The sequence below is a fragment of the Numida meleagris genome, chromosome 7 (assembly GCF_002078875.1).
Source record: "Numida meleagris isolate 19003 breed g44 Domestic line chromosome 7, NumMel1.0, whole genome shotgun sequence".
NCBI lineage: Eukaryota > Metazoa > Chordata > Aves > Galliformes > Numididae > Numida > Numida meleagris.
This window is the reverse complement of record NC_034415.1, coordinates 28,563,204-28,585,333: the sequence shown is the minus strand read 5'-3', so window position 1 is coordinate 28,585,333 and position 22,130 is coordinate 28,563,204. Positions and strand designations below refer to the sequence as shown.

Below are 22,130 nucleotides of genomic sequence, written 5' to 3'. Positions count from 1 at the left end.
GCTGAATGACAACACTGCAACAACTCACGCTTCGCTCTGGATTGAAAAAGACAGTACCTCCCATGTGAGCTCCTCCCTGCTCACCGCATACCGAATCTGAAACTTGAGATCATCATTTGTAAACGGGGGGTTCGTCCAGCTCACGTTCAGCAGCCCGTCCTTTCTGGTGATCTCTGCTTTAATGTTGGAGGGAGGAAGTGGCTTCACTAGAAAATACAAAGATAAAAAAGACTGCAACATCGCCACTGATATTTCTCATTCAGTCAAGTCATCATGGCGTGCCTTCCTCTGTCCCAAGGGCAGCAGGTAACACTGCAGCCTCTGCTGCTCCAGCTGGCCTGGCTGTTCGCTGCAGACAAAGTGCTCCTGGCTGAGAAAGGCAATGTTACCATAATGGGAAATTAATTCCGGTTTTGATCCAAAGTAAAATCAGCAAAAATCTGAGGTTGGAAGGAATAAGTTTTGTTTTGCTGCGATACACAGCATCTTTCACCCAGTGAAGGTCAGTTCCGTTGGCTCCTTTGTCCCTGAGGGATGACTTGCACAAGCTGTACTTCTGAACATCCCTGGGCTAGCATTCCCCACGGGGAGCACTGCACAAAGCTGCCTTCCCTGAAGAACAGGGCCAGCCAAACACACCCTGCCCAGCACAGAAGCCACTGATAGAAACTAACGCTGCAGCTTCCACTCTGGCAAAGGCCAGGCTGGGGTTTTTTTGGTAACTTTTTCAAGCAGTAAAAGGAGCAGAACCTCCACTCACCATCCCTTACACCACCCTTATTGATGATGCCCAGGAATGCCAAATAACCCTCTTTAAACTGGATATAAGCAAGACTGGAAAACACAAAGACAAGGTAATAGCAATAGTAAAATGCTAAATCCCATACCCTAGTTAGCTATAATGCTCATTTCCTTCATGTGAAAGTCCATTTTTGCTCACTCTAATTAAAACCTGTGAAATGCAAGGCACACTTTGGCTTATTTTACATTCTTTATGTGCATGTCCCTCTCCACCCCCATAAAATACATACTCTGTTCTGCTTTATTTCATGCAGCACTTTGTGGTCCATCTAGAGTACAGAAGGAACCAGCTATTGCAAACACCAACTAAATCTGGGTGGAAAACCGATACTTCCTCTCTGTAGATGGATGTAGAAAAATTTTTTGCAGAAGTCACATGAAGCCAAAGCTGCAATGTGTTCCCTCTGCATATGTTCTCATTTGTGTCCAAAGCAACACAGAGTCCAATGAAGGCTCTGAGTCATGGACCCAATCACAAGAGTTGCTTCACACATTTTGCAGTGTTTGAAAACACTCAAACACTGTTTCTGCCTCTATTTCTCACACAAATTTAAGCGCTCTGTGTCACAAAAAAAAGAACTTTGCAAAAGCAGGAAAGAACATAAACAGTTCCTATGATTCTAAATAGGAACGTGCAAGCATATAAGCAATGCACATTGTGCCATGCTGCATCAAAGCATAACCTTCAGAGAACCACAGTATGGCTGAGGCCGGGGGCACCTCTGGGTCCATCCAACCCAACTCCTTCCCCAGCAGGGCCCCCGAGCTGTGCCCAGCCCCACGTCCATGTGGGTTTGGGGATAAGGAGTCCCCCTGTCTCCGGTCCCTGTGCCAGCACTCTGGCACTGCCTGGTGGGCAGAGGGAGCTCCTGGCCTCCAGTTTGTGCCCAGTGCCTCTGGGCCTGCACTGGGCATCAGTGCCTAAAGCCTGGCTCTGTTCTCCCCGCATCTCCCTTCAGGTGATTATGGACATGGCATCTCTCCAAGCCTCCCCTTCTCCAGGCTGTGCAGTCCCAGCCCTCTCAGCCTCTCCTCAGAGGGGAGACTAGAAACAAGCAGCTAATCAAGAACCTTAAAAATCAGACTGCCTTTTAAAGTACCTTTTTCTTCTTCTTGTGGATGTCTTTGCAAAACACTCGAGAGGATAAACATACAAAACAAAGTGTTTCATTTTATAGGTACCAGCTTCAGCTAGAGTCTACTCCCGTGCCAAGCAAAATCTATGGAAATAACATATAATCCAATGTTTTTTTAGAAGACGACACTGAAGTCCTCGTGTTTTTATGTTCTTTCCACAATGTAATTTATTTAAAATGCTTTGAAGTACTTTACCTATACCATATAAGGCCTGAAATCCGAGGTCACAAGTGAAGAAAGACGTGCAGAAATCCAGACCTACCCACATCTGCTGGAACAACACAAATCGGTGAGGATTCAAGCGTTCCCAGCGAGTGCTTAAACTCGATCCACATGGTGTATCCAGATAAAAGAAAAACAGGCTGAAATGTGCACTCGTAAGAATGGTTCCTCTGCAAACGGCATTCTTTCACCTCTGATTCTGGAGGAGTGCTTGGAAAGTTCGAACAATAAATTTTGCTCCTTAGAAGAGAAAGAACATTCAGTTAATACACTGCGACAATAAGCTGCTCGTGGCATCAGTCAAATAGGAGGTAATTAAAACAAATGTTATCACTGGAACTGTGTGATTTTTTTTTTTTTTAATGATTATTTGGACAGATCTTGAACTTAAGTCTGCACTGAATGGATAAATAACACTGCAGTGTTACTCCTTAAAGCTTTGGCTCCTAGCTTGGAGGAAAAGTAGGACATGGAAAGCTCATCCCAGTGCAAAACCTTTTGATAACAGACTAACAGCAGGGAGGAAGAGGTACAAAAAGAGCAGGCATCTCCTAACACTTATAAATCATGTTATTTTAGAGGTATTTAGAGGCGAGGCAGCCAGGACTATGACTTGCCAAACACCAACTGATGTCCAGAGCACAGGAGCCCAATCAGATATGCACAGCAAAGTCTCCAGGAGACTGAAATCTCATACGAGTATTAATCCTGGAGGGTGCCATCAAAATCCCACAGGCAGTCAGTATCTATGCTGGCAACAGAAGAGAGGAGACCTGGGCTCTGGACAAAATGGCAGTAACATCTTACGGGGGATGGGAAGGACAGGCTTCAAATTCCTCCCAAGCTCCTGCACAGCTCAGACTTGCAGTAAGAGTGGCCAGATAGGGCATTCATTATTTGGATGAAGCACAAAAGTTAGTCTTAGCTGAATCCTTCCTCTTCCTGTCAGCACAGCTAATGCTGATTAAACAGTTGTCTGGTGCTTCGAAGGTTTAGCTTAGCGTTCTGTTTTTCCAGGATGATCAGTTCTGTGCTGTTACTGTTGGCAGCACTCACTGGAGAGGAAGACCTAATGACGAGCCAACGAAAACAAAACACCAACACGCAAAGCTATCACACCACACCACTGCACAGCAAGGGACTTCATCTCCCAAATGTAACCGCATCAATACGAAGATAGCTGTGTGCTCCTGGAAAGCCTGACGTGTCTGATGTCAGTGCAACAAATCTCATTTCTAACCTTCATCCTCAGGTCTAAGCAAACATCAGCAACTCTGATGTGCACACAGTTCCCCCTTAAAATCAAGCTTGGGCAATTAAAAACAACTGTACATTTTAGTACGTTTCAGGCTGATAAATGTTCACGTTGTATTTTTCTTCCCAATATGCAAGAGAATGTTATGCAAATGGTGCTGGTGTTTTCACAGCTATAAGCCTTTAGGAGTCTTATACAGGAACATTTTGGTAGTTATTACACTCCCATCCGTTTCCCATGACACTTCTTTTTTAAATTCTTGCTCTCTCAGGCTGTACTATCAACAGAGCAAGTACACACATTAAAAAAATAAAAATTAGCTAAACCTGAACAGTGAAAGTGGGAATAAAAACAAGGCAAGAGCAGCACTGCATTTACTTCAGGCTCCCTGCCCAGCACAACGCTAATTACACCCCTATTTCTGAAGACAGTCAGAACAGAAGCTACCTCAGCTGCCAGTCAGTCACCAATCCTGCCTTGGAAGTCGCCACGTGAAATCTCAAGCATTGTAGCTATTGCTTTCGTCCACAAAATCCTGAGAAATATTCGCCTTGGTACAACAGTAGCTCAGAAATGAAACCCACCTTCACTAGGAAACACAGTTCAGCTTTCCAAAGGCTTAGGCTCTCAGGGCTTGTTTTTGCCAAACCTTTACATAGCTAGTCCTGCTGAACACTGAAATGAAAGGACTGCTCCAGCCACCAAAGACGTTACCTTCATAAAGCATAAAGCAGCAGTTCCTTTCTGAACCGAGAATCTTACAAGCAAGATTTTTGTTTGTCCTTGTGCATTTATACACTATCTGTATGTGGAAAGAAAGACACAGAGCTCAAGTGTGACGAGGCTGCTCAGCATCCTGCCCAGCTGAGATCTGAAGGTCTCCAAGGACAGAGATTTTAGAGCCAGTCTGGGCTCCTACTCCAGTGCTCTGTCAATGAGTGGTTTTGTTGGGATTTTTTTTTTTTTTTGGCTTCTTCTTTTTTACTTCCTTACTGTCTGTAGAAATAAGCAACTAGACAGTTATCAGTTATATAACTGATAGAAGAAATATATCCACTTTAAGAGCCACGTGAACTTGCATTTGCTCATACAATGCAAGTAGAAAGAAAGACTGACTTGAAAAAAACCCAGAAGCTGAGTTCAGTAGTAAGTTCAGTTAGATGTAGGCCGATGCCACAAGTGAGCTATTAAATATCTGTGTTCTAGACTGTATTTACAGAACTGGCTTCTGAACTGCATCTATGAGATTCACAAATGCACAGGAACAGGTCAGTAAAAAATAAAATCCACATCACTGACTCTGACACCTATAGCCCCTATTTGCACACATGTTTAATACCTCTGGAGTTCCAGCTGAGAAGTGTGGCTTACAGGAAGCGAGTGCATTTTGTAATCACACATTTTACAATCCACTCATAATTCTTGGCTGTAATAGTATTTTCAGAGTAACACTTTCCAAGCAACACGTGAATTAAAAGCTATACACACCTGTGGTATCTGAACTGCAAGGAACTCCCCAAGAGCAATGTGTCTGGGTTTGCAGACCATCTGCAAGTCATTTTAGTTAAGTACCCATCAGTTTCACATTTGATATTGATATTCACATCTAATTAAAAACACATTAAAAGTTATTAATAAGATACAATTGTTTATACAAAAAAAAACATGCATTACAAGTTGTAGCTATCAGATAAAAGCTAAGTGGAGTTTAAGAAGATTGACCTCACTATTAGAACACACCAAAATTGTAATTTAAATTCATCTGGACTCTTACCTACTACATATAATTCAGCGTATCTATGATGACATTCCCTATTTTGATGGCAACAGTACAATGCGTTATAGAAGAAACTTCCTCTAGGTTTTGTTGCTTTCAAGTTGAAAAGAGTAACTTTGCTTACGCGATCATTCACAAGCGTATACTGACTTTCTGGGATTTCTTCTGCTAAATTCAGCCACCAAACAATCTTCTTGGACGCTACGCTCTTGGTTTTGTTTTTATAGATGCAATGAAATGAAACATTAGAACCAACACTGGTCAGTATCTTAGAAGGGGAGTACAGGACTTCAGCTGCAAGAAAAGAAAGAAATCCACTGAGATTAGAATCGGAACAACAACAACAAAAACCACACGTCAACAGAAAATTACTAGTGTCCAGTTGTAACTCTACATCAGCTACTTCTTCCAGGTTCATTATTACTCATTGCTATAGGGCAGAGGAGCAGGAACAGGTCCTTGACTGTTTCCTTCCATAACTCATGTTTATAAGTTCTAATAAAAATACCCTTTACTGTCCCTAGGCAAACAGTAATTAAATGACAGAAAATAGCTGGGGAGAACTACGAAAACAACACACAGCAGCGTAAGTGAAAGTCGGATGAGCTCCTGTAAATTAAAACCTGAGAACCTAAATCCACGCAGCTGCTTTCTACTCAGCCTGCTTCTGTAAGGCATCAGCTCCAACCAAACGTGTGTGCTTACTGGCCTTTGAAAAATCAGTTTATTTGAACGCTGCACAAAGTACTTGTAGCCTAGAAAGCTTTTGCCTCTGTAACACATCTCACAAATACGCACACCACAAATTTTACAGTTTAAAATTGCCCTCAGGTAGGAGCGACTGAAGATCTGAATAAGTGAAGAGTGATGTTTAGGTCTGAAAAATATACTGATCCCAATTTTTGGATCCTGAAAGGACGTGAAGCATACGCGAGCTGAGCCATTACCGTAACACCGGAACGTATTTGAGAGATTTGCTATTCAGAACTGCAGAAAAGCCCAGCTTTCCAACACGTAGTAATCCTGCTCCTATTAAAGTCATCGGGAGACTAATCTCTCAAAAACCTGTTTTACAGTAGCAGTGACTCAGTAAGCAATTCACCTAGGCATAAAGGCACTGATCTAGCAAAGCACGTAAGCACACATAAGCCCAGCCTCCGTTGGCCAAGCACGTAGGGAAGCTGCATGTGTTGTATGTTGGCTGAAAAGGAACAGTTTGTCAAAGAGTGACCCAAAGCCAGCATGGAGCTCCTCAGGAGGTCAGCTTTGTTTTTTGTAGTTCAGGATATTTTCAGAATTTTTCCAAAATACAGGCCCTCTCAGACAGCAGGCAACCTACAAACTTGTCATAGTCAGAGACTTCCTTATTAAATATAAAAGAGAACATGAGACTAGTCAGCTGTACAAACATGTAACTGCTTCATTTCGGCATAGAATGTTCTGGCACTAACGTGCCCACGTGAATGGATGGCAGAATTCCTGTTACCAGCCATTCTGCTGCTGCCAGCTGCGCTGCACACCTCGCTGCTCTTCCACTGGCTCATCCCCAGACTGGCCACTGGGAGAAAATGCCAATTAGAGCCTCCTGCAGTGGAGAAATTACTTCCTCTCTGTTGCCACCACGCTTATCACACTGATGAGATGTGGGCTTAATACAATTTCGTAGCCCACGGTAGGATTACAAAAAATAAACCTAGCAATATCTATTGCACCTCTTTTATATACACATTTGCTTCTCAGTGCACTCAGAAATACTTTCTGAACATAAAAGCATATGCATATGAGAAAGAACATTACACTATTCTGCTGTGGGTAAGCAGATACCATGCACGCCCCTAGGTCATTAACAGCTCCGAGGATTCCTGTGACAGTGCAGACCAAAACATTTCCAACCAACCATAAGCAGAGCGTGGAAAAATACAATGCAGAAAAAGTCATGACATTTTTCAGTCCGACCCAAAACAGTCCCATCCACAAAGCAGTCATGAAAACTGACCAGGGACACGGCAAATACAAATTCTCTCCCCTCCCACATATTCTGACTGAAGAAAGAGCCAATTATGTTCCATTTCAGCAGAAGCTATGCTGATACAAGGGACCCCACCAAATCTTAAGAGCCCTTTCCAGAGTCCAGGAGAGCCCTTACTGCATGTGAAATGTCAGAAACATGCCCTGGTTGAATTGATGACAGTATACAAGTTCATATGCTTAATGCTAACGATGCATGCGTTGAAACTGACTAGTTGGTGATATTATGTGATCTGTGACCTGCAGTCAGCATTGCAAACCCAGATGGTTTACATTAAATCTACAAAACTTAAACTATGTTCTGCACTTTTAGCTCAGCTACAAAGCCTTATGCTAAACTACATTAGAGAAAGCATTAGGGAAAAAAAGTATCAAGTAGATGTTAAGCAGTGCTGTCATTCTAAATCAAAGAGTCCTTAGAAAAAGAGCTTCTTCTGGGTCTGAAAGCAATAGGGCCAGACATGGAGGTGTCATGGAGATCACTGTGCAGCCTCCAGGCGTTACTCATTTAATGCTCATCTTCTACAAAGGAAGGAGCAGAATCTCAGGTGAAGCAATGCAGAAGGAGAAGTAGAAGGTTAAAGAGCTTCCACGGGAATTCTCAGTCCAGCTCATGCACACAGCGTACTGCACCTCCTTGAAAACGTTCTCACACATACTGATTCCACAAAACAAAAACTGGAAACTTTATTGTATCCCAGAAGACTACTTACTGCTCAAGGTGACTGCACATGACCTACCTCCCAAATTCAGATTATACGGTGTGCTCCATTCACTCCAGAACCCAGGCCCATAATGATTCTTGCACCGCACTTGAGCAAAGGAGGAAGAATCAAGCAGGGTATTGTCTATGTCTAATGAGGTATTTAAAGCAACTTGAACCACCTGTTGGATTATCAGAAGCTATTATTACTGAATAATGATTCAGGAAAAAGAAAGGAAGAAGGAGAGCAGGGCTGACTCACCTGCCAGCCATTTTGTCCTGAATTTCCAGAGATGTTCACTTCGTACCGGAGGGGGTATGGCATCGGTTCAGGCTCAGCCCAGCAGATCTTCACCTGACCCTTCTCTGTCATTTCTAGATGTAGGTTCAAAGGAGGTTCAGGCTTCACTGCGGACAAATTAATGGACGACTTTACACTGACTGCTGGCTGTAATGACTTCTATTGATTTTGAAATTTCTTTCATGGCTTAAGTTCAGTTTTCAGCAGTTGCTCTACAGACAACGTAGGAGAGAGCAATGTTGTGTAATATTACTGTGAAAGTTCACCCTGGCACTGCTACACAGTTAGCTATCAGGACATGCTGCCTGACCTAACGTTTGCCTTAAAATTACAAGTATTTCTTGCCTTGGTCGTATTTCTCCCCAGTAATCAAGTACGAGCTTATCTGATTTGCTGAAGAAAGGGTTGAAAGGCGTGGGAGTGCTGTACAAAGCCATTTGCTCAGCTCCTTAAGAGACAGGAAATAACATCCTCATACTGTACACACAAAATTTCTACATCTTCCCATCCCTTCTATCATGATCACGGCTATGATAAAAAGGCCTCCCACGGAGCTACATTAAGGCAAAGGGAAAAAAAAGAGGGCTCCAGGAAGTTCCCACAAGGATACAGAGAACTCTCTGGAGGAGGAAAGATGGGCAATTTCAAATGATGACTGCGATCACATTCACTCTTCCTTGGACAAAGGCAAGGAACTTAGATCCTACTTTTACCTGTTAATGAGACCTTTTCATATCACTGTGTAAGTACAGTGCCTTTTGGTTGACCTTGTCCTCATTCAGCAGAGTTCCTCTCATGCAAGGCTGATATCCTGTTAAAAACCACTGCAGATTAAACAGCATGTGCCTTACCTGAAAAGAAAGCATTTCCAAGGGTCTCAGGCAGTGGGTGCACGCTCACCTTAGCCCTGTCTGCACTGGATGTCCACAGCTTGCCCCCACAGCCCCAGAAATAACTGGCTCCTGGCATTTGAACCACGTGGTCAGACAACACACTAGTCTCACCTGGAACCTCCCAGAGCTCCCTGGGGGTCACTCAAGTAAGGGCGTGCACTTTCAGTACTGGGCTAAACACACAAAGGCCATTCATGGGTTTCTTTGCTCTTACAGTCGTCTTCTTTGGATGGTATTACTGCAACCTCGCTCAACTTAGCAAACAACTGTTACTATTCGCAGTACAAATTCATTATACTAAGTCATAACTTATTTTGTTATTATTACTTATCCAAATTCTCCAAGTTAATTGCATTGAGATAGAATAATGAATACTAGCAGGAATAAGTGATTTGAGTGGAGGGCCAGAGCTTTTAAAACAAAAAAAGTCAGTGACTTTTACATTACACTTCTGGGCATGTTACAACACAAATAATGCTGTTTTCTCATTCTGCTGCCACCTGTTCCACTGACATATTACACCAGTTTTCATATTTTTTACTTTCCAACTAATTTTAACTCAGCCAAATCTTGGCAGAGCACATACTAACATTATTCATTTTTTAAAATATACCTCCCCAAGCAGAACAATTTACTAATAACATTTTGAACACTGGCACACTCGATTCTGAATGTAAAACTTTTTCCCTGTGGCATTATGTAAAACCAGCACAACGATAAATGCAACCTGTCATCTTCAGACCTACCCCACCCAGAGACTTTTAACTTGCTCTGTCTGCAGAGCACATCAGTTACAAAGAAGTTAATAAAACTTCTGTTTTTTCCCCCACAGCTGACAGATCCTACCTGTTTGATCTTAGCCAAGATCTGCAATAACTGCATTTACATAATGGACAGCAACACATATCCAATTCATAGTGTCACTGGGGCTTTGGCTTGATTAAATATTAGAGTACTGCTTTCCAACTTGGAAAATGCTGGAATTGTATGTGTAAGGAAGAAGGAAAAACATAAGAAAAACAGAGCTGCTGGAGGGAGGAGTTTTAATTGCAAGCAGTGTTGGGAACAGCCTTTTTTCCTCCTTAGAGAACAATCCAGACAGCACCAGGAATTCCCTTCCTGTTCTGTATCCTCCTTCTCATCCAAAAACATCCTGCTGCCACTCCCCATTAACAAAGGCTTACAACCTACGTGACACTTACCTATGTCTATGGGCTTGACTGACATCAAGGGTGACCAAAGAGGTGTTACACCAGTCACAATCTTCAGCCACATGACGTAGGTGTGGTTGAGTCTTGGGGAAGGCACATGGCACTCCCATTTGCCATACTCACTGCAGTTACACTGAGCAGCCATGGCAGCCCTCTTTAGAGAGCTCGTAGCTATATCTCCCAGTGACAGCTCTGACCTACAAGGTAAAACAAAGAAAGAAAGAAGTATTTCTCTTTACACTGTATTTCAACAGAGAGGTGTTTGTCCTCTGGGTAAGGTTTATTTGCAAAAACAAACAAAAAACCCGCCTGTAATGAAAAAAAAATTAAAAGATTGTAATTTACTTGCAATTTGCTGCTTTTACTTTGCTGCTTCTCCCTTTTAAAATGGTTTCCAAGTAAAGCAAATTAGATGATTTCACAAGTATTACTAAGGTTTGATCCTGAATCAAATGTGTTCCAGTCGTGATGAGATCCATAGCTCAGCCAGACTACTCTCAGACTCCTGATGACAGCTATTACCAGATACTTCCTGGGCTCGCAGAGTTTGCTCCCCCACAGCAAACTAACTGCAGCTCTCTGCCACCCCAGCTGGGATTTCATTCTAATTCCTACACGTGAGGCACTGAAATAGAATCTAAACAATTTAGTGTAGCATCTAGTTTGTAGTACCATTAAACCTTGTAAGTAATATATTAGTCAAAAATTTGTATTTCAGTGAAAAACAAGCTTTGAGTAACAACCGTGTATGATTTATAAATGTGATCTATCTTTTCAATGCTTCTAAGTTGAATCGAGTTATTCTCAATTTATAAATTAAATACTGCACAAGTGAGCACAAGGCTGCTTCTACTCAGAGAGCAACCAGCAATTGAAAAGAAAGGGTCAATCATACAAGAACTAATTCTTCTAATTACAAGAAAGGTCCAGCAGCACAGCTGGGTAGGTGTGCTGAGGCGTGTCGGAAGTAAGGTAACCACCATGACACTGCTTGCAGTACTTCCATGCACTGTGTTTGTGCAAGTGCTATCTTTTTAGGACTGCTGGAGCAAAGCTACCTGGGTTAAGGATTTTCAATAAGCGTATCTCAATGCATGTGATACAGAACCATAGAATCATAGGATGGCCTGGGTTGAGAAGGACCTCAAAGATCATTGAGTTTCAACCCCCCTGCTGTGGGCAGGGTCGCTGCCACTAGACCAGGCTGCCCAGAGCCACGTCCAGCATGGCCTTGAATGCCTCCAGGGATGGGCATACTGATATACAGTAGCTGTAGGTCAATACTCAGTTGAACAAGCTGCCCCTTACCACTGCAGAGAGATGGCTGAGCAGTTCACATGAGGCTAAGTCTCAAACAGAGCACTAGTGTTTTCCAGCTCAATGTATAACTGACATACTCAACTACGACACCAAACTTGAGGTAAACTGTGTAATTTATCCTTAGGAACACAGGAGTCTAAGCCCAGAACTAAAGGAGTGCCCTTCAGGCACTGCAAATAGGTCAGGAACACAAGCACATCCTATAAATCACCATCAAGTGAAAGGGCAAATTGTATCAGTACTCAAAATTCACCTGTGAGCATTCATCTGTGCCACTGCGAGAGGATCCCTACGGCTAAGTGATTTCAGTTAATGTAATCAACCATCAGGGATTATAGCATTCCTAGAATACATACAGCTAGAAAGAGCATTCACTTTTGGTAGAAAATAAACCTAATTTGTCTAATTAAGTTTCAGAATAATCTTTCTCCTCCCAGAGACATGCTGCAGGGGAAGGTACCCTCATCACAGCGCTCTTTTGGACAGAACAAAACATGGTCTGCACTCAAGGTAACTTGATACTCTTACAAGCAAACAAACTGGGGACCTGCAAAGTCAAAAGGAAGCATCTTTAATGCTGAAAAACTTAAAAACTGCTGAGGAGCAAAAATTCATCTTATAGATTCCTCTAGGTCGTTATTTTCATACGTTGCTTGTCTTGTATGTGAGAATTCTGGCCTGAGCTCCAGACTCCCAGGGAGTAACACAAGCCAGGAATGCATATTTTTAAAGCTGGGAATATTTTCAAGGTATTTTGGCTCATGTGAAGAAAATGTTAAGGTATCAGCAAGCCAACAGGGAAACTGTCACCTTAGCAGAATCTGAACTGCTCTGCTAGCTGTTCCCCCACAACACAGGGACCCTAAAAGAAAAACATGAACATGAAATCTGGGAAGTGAGACAAGTTCTCCAGCGTCAGGGGCCACACTGCACCTTGCCTTTGCAGCACAAAGTAACCAAACCAGCATCACTGGCTAAGATTTTTCTGCAGTTGAGACTGAATGGAACAGAGGCAAAGTGAGATGCACTTCTACAAGAACACATGTAATGGTATGTTGAAAATCAAAGTCAGGAGGAACACTGGAAACGTGTGGGTTCCCACTCAAAATCTGATCTCAGTTTGAAAGTATTAGGTCACCTATCCAACCGTATTTGCTACCAGCCCATACTGTTGTTCCTACACTCTCTACAGGTACAATTGATGGCAAGTAATATCTGTCTAGTTCTGTATTCTACACAGAAGTTGTCACCTGTAACTTTAGCATGGTCAACCATTTATGGAGCTGGTTTCCACAAGAAATTCAGTCTGTATGTTTGTATCATTGCTTCCAATCCATCAGTAATACAAGAGGAACAGTGGGAGCAGAATCAAACAGACCCACCTACAACAAAACCAGGAGGCTGTGCCACCCCAGAGTCAGGATGATTATCATTACAGAGAGTATTTATGACAGTGACAACTATACAGATGCCCCAGCAGCACCAATGTGATCGGAGCAACATTTAATACAATGCTGAACACTAAGTCAGTTAATTACTTTGAGAGAACGTTATGGTCAAAAGCATAAACAGGTAGAACCAGAGTGCAGCTTTTGAATTTAGCAAGTGGAAAAGCAATGATATTTCAGCAAACCAACACAGATCTCGTTAAGCATTCTGAGAAACATGGAAAGAACACAGCAGAGAGACTCTCCATGCTGATTGTTTTTCATTAAATGTTAGAACCATGAGCTTTTCTCTGTATAGTCTTGGATTGCTTTAAGGTAAGACAAGGTACAGAAAATATCACCTCCTTGTGAAGCTAATGCTACTACTGCACTACAAGCTTGAGACCACTGCCAACGTTTTAGAAAATGCTTCCAGATTCCTAATGCTAACGGTGAGAAATCTAAGTCTGTACTTACACAGCATATAAAAGATGAACCTTCAAATCAAGTCTCACGTAAAACTTCAGGAACTGCACGCTACAAACCAACAGATCCAGCTTGCCTTTAATCCAACACTCAATGTTCCAATTTGAATCTAAATAAAAGAAATGGATTCAACATTTGTGAACTACTAAAAAACGATGTGTTTTTTTTTTAAGGAACTTACTACACCCTTGACAGAGAAACCTACCTCTTTCCTGAGATGCAGAGATGCTTATTTCTGAAGGGATTAGCATCCCTTCTTGCATGCTTGCTCTGTACAAAGAACAGCTGATGTTGTTATCACTCCAAAGGCAACACAGAAAACTTTCCTCATTCATTAGCAAGGAAGGCTTGGTTTCAGCAGCTCCATACTCTCTCCTCAAACCAGACCAGCTCTCTGCAACTCCAGCAGCAGAAGGACTCAAAGATGTCTCATTCAGCAGCAGGCACGGTAATGTAAAGCTCCTGGGATGAATCTCATGGACCATACAAAGGGCAGCTGCCATTTGAAGAAAATCTACAAAGACAAAGATGATGGCAATAAAAATTTCGTATCACTTGACAATGAAAAGGGAGTAGATTTTTGTTAAAATATATCTATATAAAATCACTTCCAGGGGCTTATCTCCTCTGAGCTGGAGACAGAAGTATTAAAAACATCACCTCTGAACAGGTGTCACAACTGTCAAACGCCAGCCTTCTCTTCTGATTCACAATTAAATTTTTGTTTTCTCAGCCTCTTGAAATAGCTCAACATCAAGCCTGTAGTGGAAGCATCACTTTTGGGTAAACTGCCTTGTACTGCTTCAAAATACACTGAATCCTAATTCTAAGTTCACACACTACACAGACAAGTTTCATCTCTCCCTGCAGAGCTGGGACACTTGCAACCCAGCTCTTAATAACGTGGCTCCAGCACCATAGAAAGAATAATCCCATTGTAAATATAACACAGTCACATCAAAACCGTTCCATTCCAAAGAATAGCATTACCAGAATATACGACTGCATGCAACTATGCAACCCCCACGTGTTATCTGGGAAATAAGATGCAGGAAAAAAAGAATCCTTCCATCAGACTTCGGTTCTTCAAAATAAAAGTGCTGTGACCACAGCTGCAGCTCTTGTTGGTAAGTCGTAGCTTGAATTACGCTAACAGTGACTTGGAGAATGATGAATGTCTCACTTTTGGAAATAACTTACTGTAAAACACTGAATGAATTGCCCAGATTAAAGCTCTGGTTACAGAAAGACGCGTGGGTGATTTGCGCACATTTCTGCTCTCAGCTTTTTGCTCGGCAAGGCATAAATATTTCAAACCACTCATTAGGCAGAAGTTAATTCATGCTCTATGCTTGCAATGTCTAAAATAAGAAAAATAGAAGTTCTCTGTCTAACAGTGTATAAGTTAAATAATGTAAAAATACAAAATGAAAGCTTTTTTAAGAGTAGGGGCATGCAACATCAGAAGCAGACACCACGTTACTGTTCTGTGTGCTGGAGTGTTTCGTTTTCTCTCTGCACAGGTTTTGGAACCAGACTCCTGACGGGTTCTGCTCATCTCTCCTTTCTCCTTTAGCAGAGTTTGTGCCTCCATAAATACCAGCTTCATTAGGCTCCTGGCTCCATGTGGAGGATTCAGTTGACCACACAGATTATTCGTCCATAATATATGATTAAAGAAGTACAAATTAGTGACACGGCTGCCTATGAAACAGGACAGTTAGCATCCTACCCAAGTCACAGAGCCAGCTGAGGGGCCAAGTCACTTTTGGGTTTTTTTCCTCTCTCATAGCACACCAATGTCACAGGATTAAGGGCATCCCATAAAGTCAAAACGTATGCAGTTACTGACTATTTCTGCAGGTGTGTTAAAAACAAAACAAAACAAACATCTGTAATGGATTACAGTAAAGAATGCTCAGCATAGGGTTGCTATAGCTCTTAACTGCCAGTTAATAAAACTCAGCATGCATTCAAAATGCTTTCCTGCTATAGATACAACCATTTCTCCACACCGTGGACGCACAGGAGGCCAGCACATACAGCCTAGCCTCTCAGTTAGTGGCACATTTGCATGCTTGGGTTAAGAAGGCTGTAATGATGCCAACCATGGCTATTTTTTTATTTGGAAACAGAGGGAGATGGCCAGTCAATAGATACGCCGATGTGTTGTTGCTACAGGCCCTTAGTTAGTGACAAACAGCTCTGAAACCTAATGAAAACTCCCTGAGGCATCCAGGTTTTCTAATTATAAGGTACACAACATCCTGAGATCACATAAGGTATTTAAAAGAAGAATTAGTCAACAAGACAATATTTAATACTGATTGAATACAAGTATGTAAAGGATGTTGTCTAAGGAGTTCTTTATTTTTCGTGAAGATAAAAGGGATTTGGAAAGTAACATCACTGGATTGCAGCATCTGCATTCTCCATAAGCATCACCATAAAAATTCTTTAAATGGCTCTTTTTTCAGTTTAAAATTAAAAAAAAAAAAAAGCAAATACCAAAATACCAGCTGTCCCTGAACAGCATACACCAATATTGGTACGGACATTTCCCAATTAGAAAAACAGCTTATTATACTCATCAACATTTACAGTGAATGGAGCAATTTCAACAACACTGTGTTCACGAAAGCAAGAACGCCAGCCATCTAAAAAAGCAAAGCTCAAACTCCAAGTGACACCTTGGCTAAAAATGAGCTAAGCAAACTTTGCAGTTCTGGTGGAACCTGGTTTTTCTGATGGAACCTGTACTGCTTTTAGAGATAAGACACAAAGGCACGACCCTGAGAGCGCCAACATTTCAATCCTGCACAATGATAAACCAGGGCCTCTACACATTCTAGTTGCATGTTGTGATACAAATGCAGCAGTATGACTTGGAACATCTCTGTGAAACAGCAGTGGAGATAACTCTTCATTCTCCATGACTGTCAGCGCTTACTTTTCACACTGATGGCAGTAACTTACCCAGCAGCACAGACGTGGTCAGAATGATTTGACGATACATCTTGTTCTGAAGAGCTGGTCTGAAAATAACAAAGAAAATTAACTGAGAAAGATAATTGTCATTAGAGTTTCATTACAGCAAACTTCATTTACTTTATTATTCACATATTTATAACAGAAAGCAACAACAAAATCAGAACGTCATTTGAGAATAAAACTCATTAACACTGCTTAGAACACCAGCTGACCGTCAGTGCAGCTCCTCTTCCATCATTCAAACTAGGCAGTGCTTTACTCCTCCAAGCTGACTATTGCTCACCTGCTGGGCTTGGTAGTCTGAAAGGCACTACTGTGAATCTAAGCCCTTGGAAATTCAACTGCAGCCAGAGCCAAGCCATTTCTTCAGCACCAGCCATCTCCATTTTGGTCTGCGAGATGAGTCAGGCCCATTCGCTTTTGTCCCCATTCAGTCAGGTTATAATCACATTACATTTTCAGCTACATTTTGATCAATTAAAGAGGAAAGCTCAAAATTTCAAAGGCACTGCTTCACAACCCCCTGCTTTGGAGGAAAATGTGTCTCTCCGTAGAGCTGTTATCAGACCAGCCTTACCTGTACATCTTCCATTAGTCTATTTCCTAATAAGTCAGCCATGAAGGCCAGAGGAACTCTGCTGGCTACAGCCTTCATTAAGTCTGCCACTTCACCAAGATACAGGCTGAGATTATTTCCAAAAGCCTACGTTAGAACCTATCTAGTTTTTTCCAAGTTTCTGGCAGGAAGAAAAAAAGGTTTTCAGAACTATTTACTTGGCATAAGGACACACTACTCATATGATTAAGCCGACGGTTTAATCAAAGCTAGTCCATTTTCTCCTCTTTCATGGGTGCAACAAAAATTTGTAATTCACAGCTCAATCACTTCTCAAGAGCAAACTGACAGAGATCACTTCTATATGTTGTCCAAGAAAATCAGACACATATATCAAAAGGTTATAAAGTGATCAATATGTCATGGATGTTATTGCATATCTCTTTAGAGCTCTCATTTTGAATACGAGTAAAAAATGTCCACCAACAAAAGCTCTAACTCGTAAAACTATGGTCCATTAGTTGTTCTCCCACTGTAAGCAATGAAAGAAGTTAAAGCTGCAGCCCAGATACCTTGGTCCTAATGCTCCTAGATGTTTAAATAGCCAGTGTTTTGGTAACTACTGATAATTCATCGTAGCATCGCAAAGAAGAATGTGAGGCATGATTGAAACACCGTCCCTAGTTTGCCTCTGATTTCAGAAAGCAATTAGTTAATTGTGTCAACAGCAGCTTCTGTTTTAATTTCAATCCTGCAATACCTACCAGAGACTGAAAAGGAAACAACTACAGATGTCCAAAACCACATGCACCTTGGAGAAAGTGCACTGAAGATTAAGGCATTGCTACGCCCCACGCCACATAAACATCCAGATAAAGCAATCAAAAAGATTCTACTATCAGCGCTAATTTAACTGTAATATTTGTGCCAGACAACAAAAATGCAGTTTGGATCAGGTCAAGGCATTTTTTCTACTTCTACGTTGATCAAAGTTGATATCGCAAACATTCTTAAACTCTGGTTTCAAGAGCATTCATAAATAAAAACCAGTGCTGCACGGGATCAAAAAGCAATGCGAGCCACACGTCATCAGCATGAGCTCCTTTTCTGGTCACAGTTGAGTATTCCTTCCAGATGCTGTACACAAGAGTTGAGTAAAAAGAACTGTCTACAGACTATTTCCAGGACAAGGTGAACATTCTACTGGATGGAGGACCGAACATCTCTTCTAGGGAGAATGTTGATCTTATCATAAATCCTGGCTGCGCTCTAAGAAAGAATACAAGCTTTACAAGAAGAGTTACAGGCAACTGGAGTTTCTAGAAAGAGGCATTATGAAAACTTGTCTCTCTCTCCTGAAAAGGCAAGATAACACAGCAAGGACAAATGGGGTAATGTGTGGTTGGGAAAGTATCCGTGCAAATGGAAAGAACCAGGACCTGTTTTAACATGTAAGTCTTAAGATACTGCATTCTGAAACCACCAACTCTGCTGATTCTGTGCAGATTTCCAGTTTCATACCCTTCCCCCCAATCTAACCGCTGTGCAAAACCTTCGGTAAGGAGAGTCCCTGTCTCAATAAGAAAATCCCATTAAAAACGGAAGAGTAAACATCAAATAGCAAGGAGCACGGTAACGAAAACAACATCATTTGCTACAGGCTGGCTGAGAAACTGTATGACACACTGGCACATCAGCATGGGAAACGTTTCCAGCACAGTGATCCACAAACACCTGCAAACACTCGGGCTCAGAAAACGCACAGGAGTTTGCCCTTTCCCTCTGGAGCTGCCCCTTTTTTCAGTTTCTTGTCCTGACAGCTCGCATTTCTGCATTTCTCCCTTCCAAACTACACGTACACACACAAAAAAAAAAAAGGTTATGCAGAGAGAGGATTGCAGCATGAGGTGGGTTTGAACATCAGCCCACTGCAAACGACAGCAAGCAGAGGGTGGCATGGAGCTCAGCACCAATGGGCAGCTCACCTGCCAGCGGGCAGCACAGCCCGGACACGGCTTCCCACTGGTTTTTACAAAGATGACCAAACGCTGCAAGATCAAAGCCTTGAACGTTAGCCGTTTGCCAGTGAACAATTTCAAAACCTACATAAATTTATTCAGCAAGGAGCGTACGTAAGGGGCTCGGAGGAAATGAAACATACAAAACAGCAAAGAAAGTTATTCACAGCGGAGCCTGTGGTACCAAGCTCCAACCCTGCCGAAACCCAGCACCGAAACGTCGCCTTGGCTCCAGCCGCACAGAGGCCCACGAGAGCCCCGAGCCGCCCGCTCCCTCAGGAGCCGCCCGCTCCCGCCCGCTCCCTCCCAGTTCCCCACAGAAGCGCGGTGCCCGCTCCCCACCCGGAGCCCGCCCGCAGAGCAGCGCAGCACCCGAAGCTCCGCTGTCACACGTGAAACGCCAACAACGCTCGCTAGTACACTCACAGCCCCGCTCCACTCCGCTCTGCTCCCGCAGCGCTGGAAATCACAGCGGGCTCGCCGCTCCGCCCGCTGCCCCGAGCCATCCCCCGGCCCCCGCCCTGCCCCTCCTCAGGCACGAGGCGGAGAGCCGCGGGCGCTGCTTTGGAGCGTGTGTGTGTGTGTGGGGGGGGGGTGTTCCCTGTGTATTTTAACTGAATTTCTCCGGGCTAGCGAGGGGCTGAGGAGAAAGTTTAATCCTGAAGCGAACGAGGGGGACACGCAGGCACCTGGGCAGCGCTCCCGGCCCCGCTGACCTACTTAGCGCGCAGGGCACGGCCCGCTTCGCTGCGAAGCGGCTCCGGAGCCCGTCCCGCCCGTCAGGGTGCTGGGTGCTGCCCTCGGGCAGCTGCTCCCCGCCGCCTGTGTGTGCTGGCTGCTTTCCTCTTGTCCTCGCTGCGCTGTTCTGAAGAAACGGACAGCGAAGAAGTAAAATTAGATTTAAATCCTGGCCTTGAATTGTTAGAATGAGTAAAGACCGGGTCTGGAGTTAGAAAAGGGAATAACGACCACGGGTTATGCAAAATGGTTCTAAAGTGCGCCGTGAGAGCACCACGGCCATCTGTCCTTCTCCTGGCAGGTGCACCACTTACAGCTTCCGAGCTGCCCTCACGCTGAAATCAGACATCCAGACACCTCTTTATGCCACTTGTTTGTGCCTGTGTTCCTTCTTCTAACGCAGAGCTCTGGGCCCAGTTATGCATGTGGATTTCCAGTTGGAATCAGGCCTGCACTCAAATATAGTACCATAGAATCACTCAGGTTGGAAAAGCCCTCCGAGTTCCCTAATCCACCCCCTGCCCACCCTGTGCCCACTGCCCACGTCCCTCAGTGCCGCATCCCCACAGCTCTGGAACACCCCCAGGGACAGTGACCCCCACCCCTGGGCAGCCTGTGCAGTGCATTGCCCCTCTTTGGAGAAGAAATTTTCCCAATATTGAATCAGAATGTCCACCAAGAGACTCTGAAGGAGTCCCTGCCAGAAGTCACTAAATAGACAGCAAGAAACTCAACCAAAGGAGGCTTGGAAGAAATACAGCAAACAGCAGTAGAGATTAGATCCCAGACTAGAGATAACTTCCTTAAAGCAAACAGCAAAAGTAGAGATTACAAATTTGCTATAACCCCACATTAAATACAGAATCTCCTTCGTTTGCCATAAAGATAACAGTGTTGGCCATAGCATTAGTAGCAGGAAGGATAACCCTGAGGGTGAGGAAGCTAAAGGTACTCTAACTGTGGGAGGGAGAATGCTCAAAGGGCATCAGATATGGAAACAGAATTACAAAACCTTAGCTTGTGAAATTGCAAGTCCCAGGTGCTGTTTTTTTAACCCCATTTGTTAAGTAGCAGTACTGTAATAGTTAAGAACAAATCTATAATGCTTCTGGTATGAGAGGGCATGATAACATCTGATTTCTAAGACATACAGACTTCAGAAAAAATAGGGGAAGAGTGGTGAGCAGCTGGGGAGTAAGTCCCAGCAAGAAGGAAATAGGGACCATTTAAAGCACAGGACACGACGCTGGCACAAAATCAAGTGGGCTTAAGCCTGCCATAAAACCATTTATGCCTATTATTAAAATCTGAGTCTGTGCCAAGAGAAAAAAACTCATTTTTGGAACAACCTCTGATAGGAAAAACAGGACAAAAAAGAAACTGTTTAAGTGAGAGTTTAATAAGCTTAAGAAAAGAATAATTATTCAGCTTTGTGCCTCCAAGAAAAAGAAAAATAGATAAGATAGACAGAAGACTAGATAAAATAACCTATACAGACTATTTTAGTCTCAAATTTCTTTGCTACCAGTGAGACTTCCTTGAGAGCTGGACTCAAAGAGGTGGTTCTGCTATAATGTTTGCATCCATTACTTGCTTGCTGGCTTTTTAAGAGTGGAGTAAATCCCATTTGTCCCTTCAGCAGTTCACTGTCCACGTGAATAAAGAGGTCTCTGAGAAAAGAGCTGATGGCACATGTAAAACAACACCACATATTTAATAGGAACTTCCAATTAAATAGCAAAACCCAGAATTTACATCAAGGAATTGAAAGTGAGGACTGAGGACTGCTAGAAAATACACTGCCTTTAATCCTTCTTGTGCTTACTGCTTTTCTTGCAAAAGGCAGCAAGAGCTCATAGCCAAGGTACCAGAGACTGAAAAGTCCCAGCTAAGTGCCACTTTTAAAAATATTTCTGTATTCTAATGTGACAGTTTGGGAAATCTGACTATGTACAGTTTCTGTCGGAGGTTCAGAAGCTGTTGGAGCTTTTGTACCAGGGCTTCCTTAGCACAAGCAAAAGCTGCCATGAGCTGACTCGCTGTGGCCGAGATGCAAGATGGGATCACTTGAAAATAATATTCTATTTAAGTTGAAACACCTCCAGAAAGTGTTTGACTGAATAAGTTTTATTTCACTTTGCCAGTGAAAATGTGTAGGGAAAAACTCCCGCATAGAATACACTAGTGCGCAATTATTTCTTTTTAAAGGTTTATCTTCTTCCTTAATCTCTAAACTAAATCTTGCTGCAGTGTAATCCTCTTTACT

General features: G+C 42.9%; 1 protein-coding gene across 3 annotated transcripts in view; it reads right to left on the bottom strand.

Annotated features, from left to right (window-relative positions):
- LEPR (leptin receptor) overlaps positions 1–22,130 on the bottom strand; it is a 44,378-nt gene that overhangs the window by 10,847 nt on the left and 11,401 nt on the right. The window contains exons 1-11 of one of the 3 annotated variants that reach the window (XM_021404461.1): positions 19,553–20,390; positions 16,538–16,596; positions 13,767–14,075; positions 13,553–13,670; positions 10,320–10,525; positions 8,186–8,331; positions 7,961–8,105; positions 5,190–5,486; positions 4,904–5,021; positions 2,201–2,400; positions 58–206 (exon numbers count right to left, since the gene is read on the bottom strand). In XM_021404461.1, the coding sequence (XP_021260136.1) occupies positions 58–206; positions 2,201–2,400; positions 4,904–5,021; positions 5,190–5,486; positions 7,961–8,105; positions 8,186–8,331; positions 10,320–10,525; positions 13,553–13,670; positions 13,767–14,075; positions 16,538–16,596; positions 19,553–19,632 (1,827 nt within the window). In that variant the 5' untranslated portion in view covers positions 19,633–20,390. Of the gene's footprint in view, positions 1–57; positions 207–2,200; positions 2,401–4,903; positions 5,022–5,189; positions 5,487–7,960; positions 8,106–8,185; positions 8,332–10,319; positions 10,526–13,552; positions 13,671–13,766; positions 14,076–16,537; positions 16,597–19,468; positions 20,391–22,130 lie in introns of those variants that run through there. The other 2 variants (XM_021404464.1, XM_021404462.1) reach the window with 2 other exon arrangements.